Source organism: Pseudophryne corroboree, unplaced genomic scaffold, assembly GCF_028390025.1.
Source record: "Pseudophryne corroboree isolate aPseCor3 unplaced genomic scaffold, aPseCor3.hap2 scaffold_2141, whole genome shotgun sequence".
NCBI lineage: Eukaryota > Metazoa > Chordata > Amphibia > Anura > Myobatrachidae > Pseudophryne > Pseudophryne corroboree.
The window spans coordinates 49,540-64,838 of NW_026968786.1; the positions used below are offsets into that span (position 1 = coordinate 49,540).

Genomic DNA, 15,299 nt, shown 5'->3' on the forward strand with positions numbered 1-15,299 from the left:
CCCACCTCAACAAAAAGCTAAATAGATATTGCGCCAGGTCAAGGGACCCTCAGGCGATAGCTGTGGAGGCTCTGGTAACACCGAGGGTGTACCAGTCGGTGTATGTGTTCCTTCCTCTGCCTCTCATACCAAGGTACTGAGAATAATAAGAAGGAGAAGAGTAAGAACCATACTCGTGGTTCCGGATTGGCCAAGAAGGGCTTTGCACCCAGAACTTCAAGAAATGATTTCAGAGGACCCATGGCCTCTGCCGCTCAGACAGGACCTGCTGCAGCAGGGGCCCTGTCTGTTCCAAGACTTACCTTGCGTTGACGGCATGGCGGTTGAACACCGGATCCTAAAGGAAAAAGGCATTCCGGGGGAAGTCATTCCTATGCTGATTAAGGCTAGAAAAGAGGTGACCGCAAAACATTATCACCGCATATGGCGAAAATATGTTGCTTGGTGTGAGGCCAGGAAGGCCCCAAGGGAGGAATTTCAGCTGGGTTGATTTCTGCACTTCCTACAGTCAGGAGTGACTATGGGCCTAAAATTGGGTTTCATTAAGGTTCAGATTTTGGCTCTGTCGATTTTCTTCCAGAAAGAACTGGCTTCACTTCCTGAAGTTCAGACTTTTGTTAAGGGAGTGCTGCATATTCAGCCCCTTTGTGCCTCCAGTGGCACCTTGGGATCTCAACGTGGTGTTGAGTTTCCTAAAGTCACATTGGTTTGAACCACTTAAGACCGTGGATTTGAAATATCTCACGTGGAAAGTGGTCATGCTGTTGGCCTTGGCTTCGGCCAGGCATGTGTCAGAATTGGCGGCTTTGTCATGTAAAAGCCCTTATCTGATTTTCCATATGGATAGGGCAGAATTGAGGACTCGTCCCCAGTTTCTCCCCAAGGTGGTATCAGCTTTTCACGTGAACCAACCTATTGTGGTGCCTGCGGGTACTAGGGACTTGGAGGACTCCAAGTTACTGGACGTAGCCAGGGCCTTGAAAATATATGTTTCCAGGACGGCTGGAGTCAGGAAAACTGACTCGCTATTTATCCTGTATGCACCCAACAAGCTGGGTGCTCCTGCTTCGAAGCAGACTATTGCTCGCTGGATATGTAGAACAATTCAGCTTGCGCATTCTGTGGCTGGACTGCCGCATCCTAAATCTGTAAAAGCCCATTCCACGAGGAAGATGGGCTCTTCTTGGGCGGCTGCCCGAGGGGTCTCGGCTTTACAACTTTGCCGAGCTGCTACTTGGTCAGGGTCTAACACTTTTGCAAAATTCTACAAATTTGATACCCTGGCTAAGGAGGACCTTGAGTTTTCTCATTCGGTGCTGCAGAGTCATCCGCACTCTCCAGCCCGTTTGGGAGCTTTGGTATAATCCCCATGGTCCTTACGGAGTCCCAGCATCCACTTAGGACGTCAGAGAAAATAAGATTTTACTCACCGGTAAATCTATTTCTCGTAGTCCGTAGTGGATGCTGGGCGCCCATCCCAAGTGCGGATTGTCTGCAATACTTGTATGTAGTTATTGTTAAACTAACGGGTTATTGTTGAGAGCCATCTGTTGAGAGGCTCCATTGTATTTCATACTGTTAACTGGGTATAGTATCACGAGTTGTACGGTGTGATTGGTGTGGCTGGTATGAGTCTTACCCGGGATTCAAAAATCCTTCCTAATTGTGTCAGCTCTTCCGGGCACAGTATCCTAACTGAGGTCTGTAGGAGGGTCATTGTGGGAGGAGCCAGTGCACACCAGGTAGTCCTAAAGCTTTCTTTAGTTGTGTTCCCAGCATCCACTACGGACTACGAGAAATAGATTTACCGGTAAATAAAATCCTATTTTCTCGTAGTCTGTAGAGAATGCTGGGGTCCATTTAGTATCATGGGGTATAGACGGGTCACTGGCACTTTAAGAGTTTAATAGTGTGGGCTAGTTTCCCTCTATGCCACTCCTACCAGACTCAGTCTAGAAACTGTGCCCGAGGAGACGGATATACTTCGAGAGAAGGAAATACACAGATAGTGGTGAAATTCACACCAGCTCACACATAACAAAAAAGCCAAACTCACCAACTTGGAACACTTCAGCAACGGCTAAACCAACAATTCTGAACCAAGTAACAAAATGCAGTAATACAAAGCACAGGACGGGGGCGCCCAACATCCTCTACGGACTACGAGAAAAGGATTAACCAGTAGGTAATTAAAATCCTATTTTCTCTTACATCCTAGAGGATGCTGGGGTCCATTTAGTACCATGGAGATGTACCAAAGCTCCCAGTACAGGAGGGAGAGTGCTGAGGTTCCTGCAGAACTGATTGACCAAACTTGAAGTCTTCAGAGGCCGAAGTATAGAACTTGTAAAACTTAGCAAATGTGTTCGACCCTGACCAAGTAGCTGCTCAGCAAAACTGAATAGCTGAGACACCCCGGGCAGCTGCCCAGGAAGAACTCACTTTACGGGTAGAGTGGGCCTGAACAGATTTTGGAATTGGCAATCCTGCCGTGGAATAAGCATGCTGGATAGTAAGCCTGATCCAGCGGGAAATTGTCTGCTTAGAAGCAGGACACCCAATCTTGTTGGGATGATAAAGTACAAATAGTGCGTCCGACTTCCTGTGACGTGTAGTTCTCTTCACATAGATTTTCAAAGCCCGCACAACATCCAAGGACTTTGAGGTAATTGAGGTGTCAGTAGCCACTGGCACCACAATAGGTTGGTTGATATGAAAAGCCGAAACAACCTTAGGGAGAAATTTCTGACGCGTTCTGAGCTCAGCTCTATCCTCATGGAAAATCAAGTAGGGGCTCTTGTGCGACAATGCCCCCCAATTCTGACAAACTTCTGGCAGAAGCCAAGGCCAACAACATAACGCCTTCCAAGTAAGAAACTTTACATCCACCTCCTGTAAATGTTCGAACCAATCTGATTGCAGGAACTGCAGCACCACATTAAGATCCCACGGTGACATAGGAGGCACAAAGGGAGGTTGGATGTGCAGAACTCCTTTCAAGAAAGTCTGAACCTCAGGGATAGCAGACAATTGTTTCTGGAAGAAAATAGACAATGCCGAAATCTGGACCTTGATGGTGCCCAAGCGTTGGCCAACATCCACACCTGCTTGCAGAAAGAGGAGGAAATGTCCCAGTTGAAACGCCACTGCAGGAAACATCTTGGATTCACACCAAGACACATACTTTTTCCAAATCCGATGGTAATGCTTAGACATTACCCCCTTCCTAGCTTGGATCAGAGTAGGAATAACCTTATTTGGAATGCCCTTCCGAGCTAAGATCTGGCGTTCAACCTCCATGTCGTCAAACGTAGCCGCGGTAAGTCTTGATAGGCAAACGGCTTCTGCAGTAGAAGGTCCTCGCGAAGAGGAAGAGGCCTCGGATCCTCCAGCAGTAATGCCAGAAGATTCGTGTACCAAGCACGCCTTGGCCAGGCCAGAGCAATGATCATCGGCGGAACTCTTGATCTTTTTATTAGTTTGAGAATCCTTGGGATGAGTGGAAGTGGAGGGAACACATACAATGACTGTAAGACACCCGGGGTGTCAAAAGGGCGTTTACCGCCACTGCCTGTCGGTCTCGTGACCTGGAACAGTACCTCCGAAGCTTCTTGTTGAGGCGAGAGGCCATCATATCTATCTGAGATACACCCCATCGGTGTGTTACCTCTGTTAATACCTCCGGGTGGATGACCCATTCTCCTGTATGTAGATCATGTCTGCTGAGGAAGTCCGCTTCCCAGTTGTCCACTCCCGTAATGAAGATCGCCGACAGCGCCAGCACGTGTCTTTCTGACCAGAGGAGGGTTCTTGTTACCTCTGACATTGCAGCCCTGCTCTTCGTTCCACCCTGCCTGTTTATGTAGGACACCGCTGTGACATTGTCCGGCTAAACCTGAATGGCTCGATATTGCAGAAGATGAGCTTCATGTAGAAGGCCATTGTATATGGCCCTTTGTTCCAGATGTTTATTGGAAGGACAGATTCCTGGCCTGACCACTTTCCTTGGAAGTTTTCCCCCTGGGTGACTACTCCCCAATTTTTGATGCTTGCATCCATGGTTAGAAGAATCCAATTCTGAATCCCAAACCTGCGGCCCTCGAGCAGGTGAGAAGTTTTCAGCCACCAGAGTACTGAAATTCTGGCTTTTGGCGACAGGCATATCCGCTGGTGCATGTGAAGATGTGATCCCGACCACTTGTCCAGGAGATCCAGCTGGAAGAACCGTGCATGGAATCTTCCGTATTGTAGAGCCTTGTAGGAGGCTACCATCTTCCCCAGAAGGCGAATGCGCTGATGAACCGTTACCCGGGGAGGTTTCAAGACATCCCGGACCATTGATTGGACCACCAACGCTTTCTCCACCGGTAGAAACAACCTCTGCACTTCCGTGTCGAGTATCATCCCCAGGAAGGGCAGTCTCCTTGTCTGTTCCAAATGTGACGTTGGAAGGTTCAGGATCCACCTATGATCCCAGAGTAGTTGAGTTGAGAGCGCAATACTCTGCAACAGCTTCTCCTTGGAAGATGCCTCTATCAGCAGTTCATCCAGATATGGAATTATGTTCACTCCCTGTTTGCGTAGGAGGAGCATTATCTCTGCCATGACCATGGTGAACACCCTCGGTGCTGTGGAGAGGCCAAATGACAACGTCTGGAACTAGTAGTGACAGTCCTGTAGTGCAAACCGTAGATAGGCCTGGTGAGGTGGCCAGATCAGAATGTGAAGGTACGCATCCTTGATATCCAGGGATACCTGGAATTCCCCCTGTTCCAGACCTGAGATCACCGCTCTCAGAGACTCCATCTTGAATTGGAAAACCCTCAAGTAGGGGTTCAACGTCTTCAGGTTCAATATAGGCCTTACCGAACCGCCCAGTTTTGGTACTACAAACAGGATTGAGTAATAACCCTTGGTTTTTAGGTGAGGTGGAACTGGAACAATGACATTTGTTTGTACCAATTTTTGAATGGCTTCCTGAAGGATAGCACTTTCTGTCAGCAAAGCTGGTAAGCATGATTTGAAGAATCTGTGAGGTGGGAGTTCCTGAAACTCCAGTCTGTACCCCTGGTTAACAATATCCTTCACCCAGGGGTCTAGGCATGATGACGCCCAGACGTGACTGAAATCTTTTAGTCTCGCTCCCACTTGCCTGATGTCCAGGCTGATAGGTCCATCGTCATGCTGAATATTTGGAGGAAGCAGAACCTGGTTTCTGTTCCAGGGAACCTGTTGGTGCAGGTTTTTGGGATCTTCCCTGACCTCCTCTAAAGAAGGTGTGAGGGGGTTTGAATTTTTTACATTTTGCAGTCCAAAAGGACTGCAGTGTAGGATACGATTTCCTAGCTAGGGCTGCTGCAGAGGGAAGAAATGTCGACTTACCCGCAGTCGCCGTGGAAATCCACGCATCCAATGCGTCCCCAAATAGTGCCTGACCTGTAAATGGCAGGTTCTCCACACTTTTCTTGGATTCTGCATCCGCAGTCCATTGGCGTAGCCAGAGTCCTCTGCGTGCCGAGACAGCCATGGAAGTAGCAGGCCAATGTCCTTCATGGCCTCCACCATGAAGCCTGCAGAATCCTGTATGTGACGTAAAAACAAGTCAGTGTCACTCCTATCCATAGTATCTAAGTCCTCTAGTAAGGTGCCTGACCACTTTACTATGGCTTTAGAAATCCACGCACAAGCAATAGTGGGCCTTAAAGCCATGCCTGTAGCAGTGTATAGTGATTTGAGCGTAGTCTCAATCTTGCGGTCAGCCAGCTCCTTTAAGGCGGTTGAACCAGGGACAGGTAAAACCACCTTTGTAGACAGCCTAGATACAGAAGCGTCTACAATAGGGGGGTTTTCCCACTTTTCTATTCTCTTCAGGGAAAGGGAAAGCAATGAGAATTTTTAGGGATCTGTAATTTTTTCTCTGGGTTTTCCCAGGATTTTTCAAACAAGGAGTTTAACTCCTTAGAAGCAGGGAAGGTAAGTTAGGACTTCTTATTTACTGTAAAATAAGATTTCTCTACTTGTTCTGGACCTTCTCAGAAATATGCAAAACATCCCTAATGGCTTCAATCATTAGCTGCACCCCTTTAGCAAGGGATGCATCCTCCCCCTGCATATCCCCCTCACCGTCCCCTGTATCAGAGTCGGTATTAGTGTCAGCTTGCATTATCTGGGCAAGTGTACTTTTTTGGGGTATGTAGGTGGGATTTTAGATGAAGTAGTGGGAGCTGAATATTTCAAACACTCCACAGATTGTCTCAAAAACTGCGTCTCTTATTATGTGACATCCATGTTGAAATCTGGGATATCATTCCCCTTAAAGAATCCACCCATGGGGGTTCGGATTCAGAAGGCCGAGACAGCACATTGCAGTCCTGAGTATATGGAATAGACTCCTCAGGAGAAGATACACACTCTGCAGCACAGGACACAGAGTCCTTAGACATGGTAATGTGGATATACACACTTACACAGACCGGAAAATGTCGGACACAGTTTCCCCCAGAGTACCTTCAGAGAGTCACAGAGTATAAGGAGCCAGCCACACAGCGCCCCTGTAGGAATTTATGATAAAAGCCCGGTGCTGACTGATCTTAATAGGGAGGGCAGCGCTCCCTGTCAGCGTCCTAGTTCCTATGATCTGCAGGGAGAAAATGGCGCTGGTGAGTGCTGGATCCGCTCTGAGAGGAAGCCCCGCCCCTTGTAATGTCGAGCGGCTTCCTGCACTAATTGTTTTTACTGGCCTGAGGATTTTAGTGCTAACAGGGGGATTAGCCCCTGTTATCTGCGTGACCAGTGTAGGGTTTATCCGTGCTGGCTCAGGACGCCCCTCAAAGCGCCTACACTGTGTGTTGCTGAGCCTTCCTGGAGCGCAGCCTGTCAGAGCTGCGCTCCCACGCTTGTGCCGCCATACCCTGCCGCTAACCGGGACGCCGGAGCTATACTTGCCACTTTTCTTTCTTCTGGCTTTGTTAGGGGGTGGCGGCCGTGTTGCAGGAGTGAGCAGTCGCCTCATGGGCTTGTGATCAGCACCCTCAGGAGCTCAGTGTCCTGTCAGCGGAGTAGAGAACCATTAACTCTTTAGGAAGTTGGTTCCTATTCCGACCCCCCCACCCCCAAGTCCCACGAAGCAGGGAGACTGTTGCCAGCAGCCTTCCTGTAACCTAACTAACTGTAGAAAATAAAAAACTAAGAAAACTCCTAGGAGCTCCTCTAGCTGTGACCGACTCCTCTGGGCACGTTTTCTAAACTGAGTCTGGTAGGAGGGGCATAGAGGGAGGGGCCAGCCCACACTATTAAACTCTTAAAGTGCCAGTGGCTCCCAAAGGACCCGTCTATACCCCATGGTATTAAATGGACCCCAGCATCCTCTAGGACGTAAGAGAAAGTAGATTTTAGCCTAGCAGATGATGATGATTACAGTGTATTATATGGTGTATTGCATGTAAAGTACCTTGTTCCACACCTACTCTGCTGTAGCAATATACCTTATATAAGGGTGAGTAACACATGTACAGGCTTACCAGCGTATGAGCACACACATAAAGGAATGCTACCTTACCAATGCTTCCAGGAGTAATGTTAGGAGACATTTCTCTGATCCATCAGCTCATATGACTGATATTATTGTTCATCTAGAATCTCCAGTTCATACAATATATTCCCCATCCATTGTTTTACATTGGTGCTGACATAGGACTTGGCGAGTGACTACATCTCCATTTATACTTCATGGTTAGTTACCAGTACAAGAGAGAGATATATCTAAGTCTTATTATAATATTACATTTGTTATTGTGAGTGTTCTCAGGAGGGTGGACACAATGATACTCTGAGACACAATATTATAAAGCCTTCATTAAAAGTTATGTTTTATTATACACACACATTTACAATTAAGTGCCCCAGAGAGTCGTCTTCTCCTATTGTTTACAAGATTAATATTGTTACAGAAAATGTCACATTCCCATAATGTATTTTATTTCCAGCAGATGGACACACAAGCAGGAATATCACAGAAGGACATCTAATGTTATCCTCGGATTGTGAAACAAAAGATAATGACAGTAGACCAGATTCTCCAGGAGATAACCCCATTACCCCAATTATACATCCAGCTCTATCAGCTGATCCCTCTGATCCTGGGAAATGTTCTCCTGATCACTCTGATATTGGTGCATCTGTTACAGCTCTGACAGTAAATACAGTGTTTCCCTGTTCTATAGATGCCAAATGTTTTACACAGAACACAAAGCCTATTAACCCACAGACCGGTAAGGCAGGTGAGAGGCCATTTCTGTGTTCTGAGTGTGGGAAATCTTTTGCATACAATTCAGTTCTTATTAGACATCAGAGAAGTCACACAGGTGAGAAGCCATTTCCATGTCCTGAGTGTGGGAAATGTTTTGCACGCAAATCAGATCTTATTATACATCACAGAAGTCACACAGATGAGAAGCCATTTCCATGTTCTGAGTGTGGGAAATGTTTCACACAGAAATCAGTTCTTGTTAGACATCAGAGAAGTCACACAGGTGAGAAGCCATTTCCATGTTTTGAGTGTGGGAAATGTTTTGCATACAAATTAGTTCTTATTAGACATCAGAGAAGTCACACAGGTGAGAAGCCGTATTCCTGTTCTGAGTGTGGGAAATGTTTTTCATCGAAACCAGATCTTGTTTGTCATCAGAGAAGTCACACAGGTGAGAAGCCATATTCCTGTTCTGAGTGTGGGAAATGTTTCGCACAGAACTCAGCTCTTGTTACACATCAGAGAAGTCACACAGGTGAGAAGCCGTATTCCTGTTCTGAGTGTGGGAAATGTTTTATACAGAAATCACATCTTATTAAACATGAGATAAGTCACACATGCGAGAAGCCATTTTCTTGCTATGAGTGTGGGAAATGTTTTATCCAGAAATCACATCTTATTAAACATGAGAGAAGTCACATAGGCGAGAAGCCATTTTCTTGCTATGAGTGTGGGAAATGTTTTACCTGGAAATCACAACTTGTTACACATCAGCGAAGTCACACAGGTGAGAGGCCATTTCCATGTTCTGAGTGTGGGAAATGTTTTGCACACAAATCAGATCTTATTAAACATGAGAGAAGTCACACAGGTGAGAAGCCATTTTTTGCTCAGAATGTGGGAAATGTTTTACACGGAAATTAGATCTTTTTACACATCAGAGAAGTCAGACGGGAAAAGCCATTTCCATGTTCTGAGTGTGCAAAATGTTTTACATAGAAATCACAACTTGTTACACTTCAGCGAAGTCACAGGTGAGAGGCCATTTCCATACTCTGAGAAATAAATCAGCACAATAGACATCACTCAGGTGAGGAACCATTTTAATCTTCTGGAGTTTTCTCATCAATGCCATGCGTTGTTCTTCAAGGTTCTTCTATTTGCTATGCTTTTTGCAATATACATGTTACCACTGGGTGAAATAATCAGATGTCATGACCTCATCTACCACTGCTGTACAGATGACCTGTCTTTTGCTACAGGTACTGAGAACCCAGTCCCAATCCTAAATGGTTGTCTAGGTGAGCTCCAGGTGTGGGTGATGCCAGTTGGCTGTGACTCAGTCCTGGTGAAACAGGTCCATATGGTAGAAGCTCACCAACAAAGGGCAGGGTGACAGCTCAGCTTTGTTACCAACCATACAAACGCTTGGGGGTTCAGAGTCACAAAATGCTGATCATGTGCGGAATCTTGGTCTCCTGGATGGTGGAGTGACACTTAGACATTAGTATCTGCCACAAACAGATCCTCATCTGAGGAACATAGCCAGACTCCAGCACTTATTTCCCTCAGAAGATCTACCTACAGTCATACATGTACTTGTATCATCATACAAAGACTACTGCAATGTCCTCTACCTGGGTCTCCCAGCAAAAGAATTGCACCCCTTGTAGCTTGTACAGAATGCAGCAGCCAGGCTGTTACCTAACCAGCCCGTTCCTGCCACATAACACCCATTCTCTGCTCCCTTCACCGGCTGCCTGTAAGATGGTGACTATTACATAATCTTACTGACTCTCCCAGCCCTACATGACCAGAGTCCCAATGTCCATGGTACCAGAAGCAGCTTCTGCCTCCTTTCTGCCCTGGTTACTTCCACCTGCAGATGAAGGACTGTTACCAGCAGTACCAAGAATCCACAAGAAGTTCTGAGATGTCAGGGGGACACAGGGTGGGTGGCACTATTGCTGTAGCGGGGGCTGCCAGAGGCACTGTCTATAGGTAATATTGTCCCCAAGCAGTGCTGAGGTGGAAGAGGGGGGGCACAGGGTGGCGAGCAGTAGGGGGAGACAGGGAGGTTGGCAGTAGTGAGGGGAGACAGGGCAGGTGGCAGTAGTGGAGGAGAGAGGGCGGGTGGCAGTAGTGGGGGAGACAGGGCAGGTGGCAGTAGTGGGGGTAGGCGGGGTGGGTGGCAGTAACGGGGGGAGGTGGGGGGAGACAGGGCGGGTGGCAGTAGTTGGGGGGAGACAGGGCAGGTGGCAGTAGTGGGGGAGACGGCAGGTGGCATTAGTGGGGGGAGACAGGGCGGGTGGCAGTAGTGGGGGAGACAGGGCAGGTGGCAGTAGTGGGGGTGGGTGGCAGTAGCGGGGGTAGGCGGGGTGGGTGGCAGTAGCGGGGGGAGACGGGGGGGGGGTGGCAGTAGTGGGGGGAGACAGGGCGGGTGGCAGTAGTTGGGGGGAGACAGGGCAGGTGGCATTAGTGGGGGGAGACAGGGTGGGTGGCAGTAGTGGGGGAGACAGGGCAGGTGGCAGTAGTGGGGGTAGGCGGGGTGGGTGGCAGTAGCGGGGGGAGACGGGGGGGTGGCAGTAGCGGGGGGAGACAGGGTGGGTGGCAGTAGTGGGGGGAGACAGGTCAGGTGGCATTAGTGGGGGGAGACAGAGCAGGTGGCAGTAGTTGGGGGGAGACAGGGCAGGTGGCAGTGGTGGGGGAGACAGGGCGGGTGGCATTAGTGGGGGGAGACAGGGCGGGTGGCAGTAGTTGGGGGGGAGACAGGGCGGTGGCAGTAGTGGGGGAAGACAGGGCAGTGGCAGTCTGGGGAGACAGGGTGGGTGGCAGTAGTGGGGGGGAGACAGGGCAGGTGGCAGTAGTGAGAGGGAAACAGGGTGGTGGCAGTAGTGGGGGAAAGAGGTTGGGGGGACAGGGTGGTGGCAGTAGGGGGGAGACAGGGTGGTGGCAGTAGTAGGGGAAAGAGGTTGGGGGGCCAGGGTGGTGGCAGTAGTGGGGGGGGGACAGGGCGGATGGTCACAGTACAGTACCAGGGGCTGCTGGAGGCAGTAAAGAGGTGTATGGGTCCCGCACAGAACCAGTTGATAATTAGACTTAATGATTATTATGCTTCCTTATTTCTAATTAATCCCTTGTATGTGTTACTGTTATTTGCTGTGTCAGCCTTTATGTGTGTTCTGTGTAATAATCCTGAAAGTAGTGCTGCTACTGATCTCATATCATTTGTAGTAACTTGGAAAAGATGAGATATGAGGTGCACTCTGGAAGGTTATAGGGGGTTAAAGAGGAACGCATATGTAATATCACGATGCCCTCCGGAAAATGGTCCTGGCCCGCCGGCATTCGCCCCTCAGGTATGTGGCCACAATGTGCGTGTCCGCACGGTCGCTGCACATGTGCATTTTGCCAACACCAGCAAACTGCTGCGGGCCACTATTGCGGCTGTGTCTGAATGATATGTATCTGTTTACTTACCTGCAATACTAACACGTAACTTGAATTGTTTCTGTGCTTTAAAGGATATTTTATCCATGTGCAGAGTAAAGTATATTTTAAGTTTAAAAATAAGAATTTACTCACCGGTAATTCTATTTCTCGTAGTCCGTAGTGGATGCTGGTAACTCAGTAAGGACCATGGGGAATAGCGGGCTCCGAAGGAGGCTGGGCACTCTAGAAAGATCTTAGACTACCTGGTGTGCACTGGCTCCTCCCACTATGACCCTCCTCCAAGCCTCAGTTACGATACTGTGCCCGGACGAGCGTACACAATATAGGAAGGATTTTGAATCCCGGGTAAGACTCATACCAGCCACACCAATCACACCGTACAACTCGTGATATGAAACCCAGTTAACAGTATGAAACAATAGAGCCTCTCAACAGATGGCTCAACAATAACCCGATTTAGTTAACAATAACTATTTACAAGTATTGCAGATAAACCGCACTTGGGATGGGCGCCCAGCATCCACTACGGACTATGAGAAATAGAATTACCGGTGAGTAAATTCCTATTTTCTCTGACGTCCTAGTGGATGCTGGGAACTCCGTAAGGACCATGGGGATTATACCAAAGCTCCCAAACGGGCGGGAGAGTGCGGATGACTCTGCAACACCGAATGAGAGAACTCCAGGTCCTCCTCAGCCAGGGTATCAAATTTATAGAATTCTGCAAATGTGTTTGCCCCTGACCAAGTAGCAGCTCGGCAAAGTTGTAAAGCCGAGACCCCTCGGGCAGCCGCCCAAGATGAGCCCACCTTCCTTGTGGAATGGGCATTGACAGATTTTGGCTGTGGCAGGCCTGAATTGTACTACAAATCCAACGAGCAATAGTCTGCTTAGAAGCAGGAACACCCAGCTTGTTGGGCACATATAGGATAAACAACGAGTCAGATTTTCTGACTCCAGCCGTTCTGGAAACATAAATTTTCAGGGCCCTGACCACGTCTAACAACTTGGAGTCCTCCAAGTCCCAAGTAGCCGCAGGCACCACAATAGGCTGATTCAGGTGAAACGCTGACACCACCTTAGGTAGAAACTGGGGACGGGTCCTCAATTCTGCCCTATCCATATGGAAAATCAGATAAGGGCTTTTACAAGACAAAGCCGCCAATTCTGATACTAACCACTTTCCACGTGATATATTTCAGATCCACGGTTTTTAGTGGTTCAAACCAATGTGATTTTAAGAAACTCAACACCACGTTGAGATCCCAAGGTGCCACAGGAGGCACAAACGGGGGCTGAATATGCAGCACTCCCTTTACAAATGTCTGAACTTCAGGTACTGAAGCTAGTTTTTTCTGAAAGAAAATCGACAGAGCCGAGATCTGTACCTTAATGGAACCCAGTTTTAGGCCCATATTCACTCCTGCTTGCAGGAAATGCAGTAATCGACCTAGTTGAAATTCCTCTGTTGGGGCCTTTGCGGCCTCACACCATGCAACATATTTTCGCCATATGCGGTGATGATTTGCTGTAACTTCTTTCCTGGCTTTAATAAGCGTAGGAAGGACTTCCTCCGGAATGCCCTTTTCCTTCAGGATCCGGTGTTCAACCGCCATGCCGTCAAACGCAGCCGCAGTAAGTCTTGGAACAGACAGGGCCCCTGCTGGAGCAGGTCTTGTCTGAGCGGCAGAGGCCACGGGTCCTCTGAGATCATCTCTTGAAGTTCTGGGTACCACGCTCTTCTTGGCCAATCCGGATCCACGAGAATTGTGTTTACTCCTCACTTTCTTATTATTCTCAATACCTTTGGTATGAGCGGCAGAGGAGGGAACACATAAACTGACTGGTACACCCACGGTGTTACCAGAGCGTCCACCGCTATCCCCTGAGGGTCTCTTGACCTGGCGCAATACCTCTCTAGTTTTTTTGTTTAGCCGGGACGCCATCATGTCCACCTGTGGACGACCCCACTGATTTGCAATCATTTGGAAGACTTCTGGATGAAGTCCCCACTCTCCCGGGTGGAGGTCGTGCCTGCTGAGAAAGTCTGCTTCCCAGTTGTCTACACCCGGAATGAACACTGCTGACAGTGCTAGTACATGATTTTCCGCCCATCGGAGAATTCTTGTGGCTTCTGCCATTGCCATCCTGCTTCTTGTGCCGCCCTGTCGATTCACATGGGCGACTGCCGTGATGTTGTCTGACTGGATCAGCACCGGCTGATGTAGGAGCAGGGATTTTGCTTGACTTAGGGCATTGTAGATGGCCCTTAGGTCCAGAATATTTATGTGAAGAGAAGTCTCCTGACTTGACCATAGTCCTTGGAAGTTTCTTCCCTTTGTGACTGCCCCCCAGCCTCTCAGGCTGGCATCCGTGGTCACCAGGACCCAGTGCTGTATGCCGAATCTGCGGCCCTCCAGAAGATGAGCACTCTGCAGCCACCATAGAAGAGACACCCTGGTTCTTGGAGACAGGGTTATCAAGCGATGCATCTGAAGATGCGATCCGGACCACTTGTCCAACAGATCCCACTGAAAAATTCTGGCATGGAACCTGCCGAATGGAATTGCTTCGTACGAAGCTACCATCTTTCCCAGGACCCGCGTGCAGTGATGCACCGATACCTGTTTTGGTTTCAGGAGGTCTCTGACTAGAGAAGACAGCTCCCTGGCTTTCTCCTCCGGGAGAAACACTTTTTTCTGGGCTGTGTCCAGAATCATCCCCAGGAACAGTAGACGTGTCGTCGGTACCAGCTGTGACTTTGGGATATTCAGAATCCAGCCGTGCTGGCGCAGCACTACCTGAGATAGTGCTACTCCCACCAACAACTGCTCCTTGGACCGTGCCTTTATTAGGAGATCGTTCAAGTACGGGATAATTAAAACTCCCTTTCTTCGAAGGAGTATCATCATTTCCGCCATAACCTTGGTAAATACCCTTGGTGCCGTGGAGAGTCCAAACGGCAACGTCTGGAATTGGTAATGGCAGTCCTGTACCACAAATCTGAGGTACTCCTGGTGAGGATGGTAAATGGGGACATGCAGGTATGCATCCTTGATGTCCAGAGATACCATGTAATCCCCCTCGTCCAGGCTTGCAATAACCGCCCTGAGCGATTCCATCTTGAACTTGAATTTTATTATATATGTGTTCAAGGATTTCAAATTTAAAATGGGTCTCACCGAACCATCTGGTTTCGGTACCACAAATAGTGTGGAATAGTAACCCCGACCTCGTTGAGGTAGGGGTACCTTGATTATCACCTGCTGGGAATACAGCTTGTGAATTGCCGCTAGCACCGCCTCCCTGTCTGAGGGAGCAATCGGCAAGGCAGATTTTAGGAACCGGTGGGGTGGAGCCGCCTCGAATTCCAGCTTGTACTCCTGAGATACTACTTGAAGGATCCAGGGATCCACTTGCGAGCGAGCCCACTGATCGCTGACATTTTTGAGGCGGGCCCCCACCGTACCTGGCTCCGCCTGTGGAGCCCCACCGTCATGCGGCGGACTTAGAAGAAGCGGGGGAGGACTTTTGCTCCTGGGAACCTGCTGTTTGTTGCAGCCTTTTTCCCCTACCTCTGCCCCTAGACAGAAAAGAG

At 48.7% G+C, this 15,299-nt stretch overlaps 1 protein-coding gene across 1 annotated transcript in view; it reads left to right on the top strand.

Moving 5' to 3' along the window:
• Positions 1-10,307, top strand: part of LOC135006645 (gastrula zinc finger protein XlCGF17.1-like) — a 32,258-nt gene extending 21,951 nt beyond the window's left edge. The window contains exon 2 of the mRNA XM_063952037.1: positions 7,989-10,307. Coding sequence (XP_063808107.1) covers positions 8,027-9,172 — 1,146 coding nt within the window. The 5' untranslated portion in view covers positions 7,989-8,026 and the 3' untranslated portion in view covers positions 9,173-10,307. The remainder of the gene's footprint in view (positions 1-7,988) is intronic.
• Positions 10,308-15,299: the final 4,992 nt, after the last annotated feature.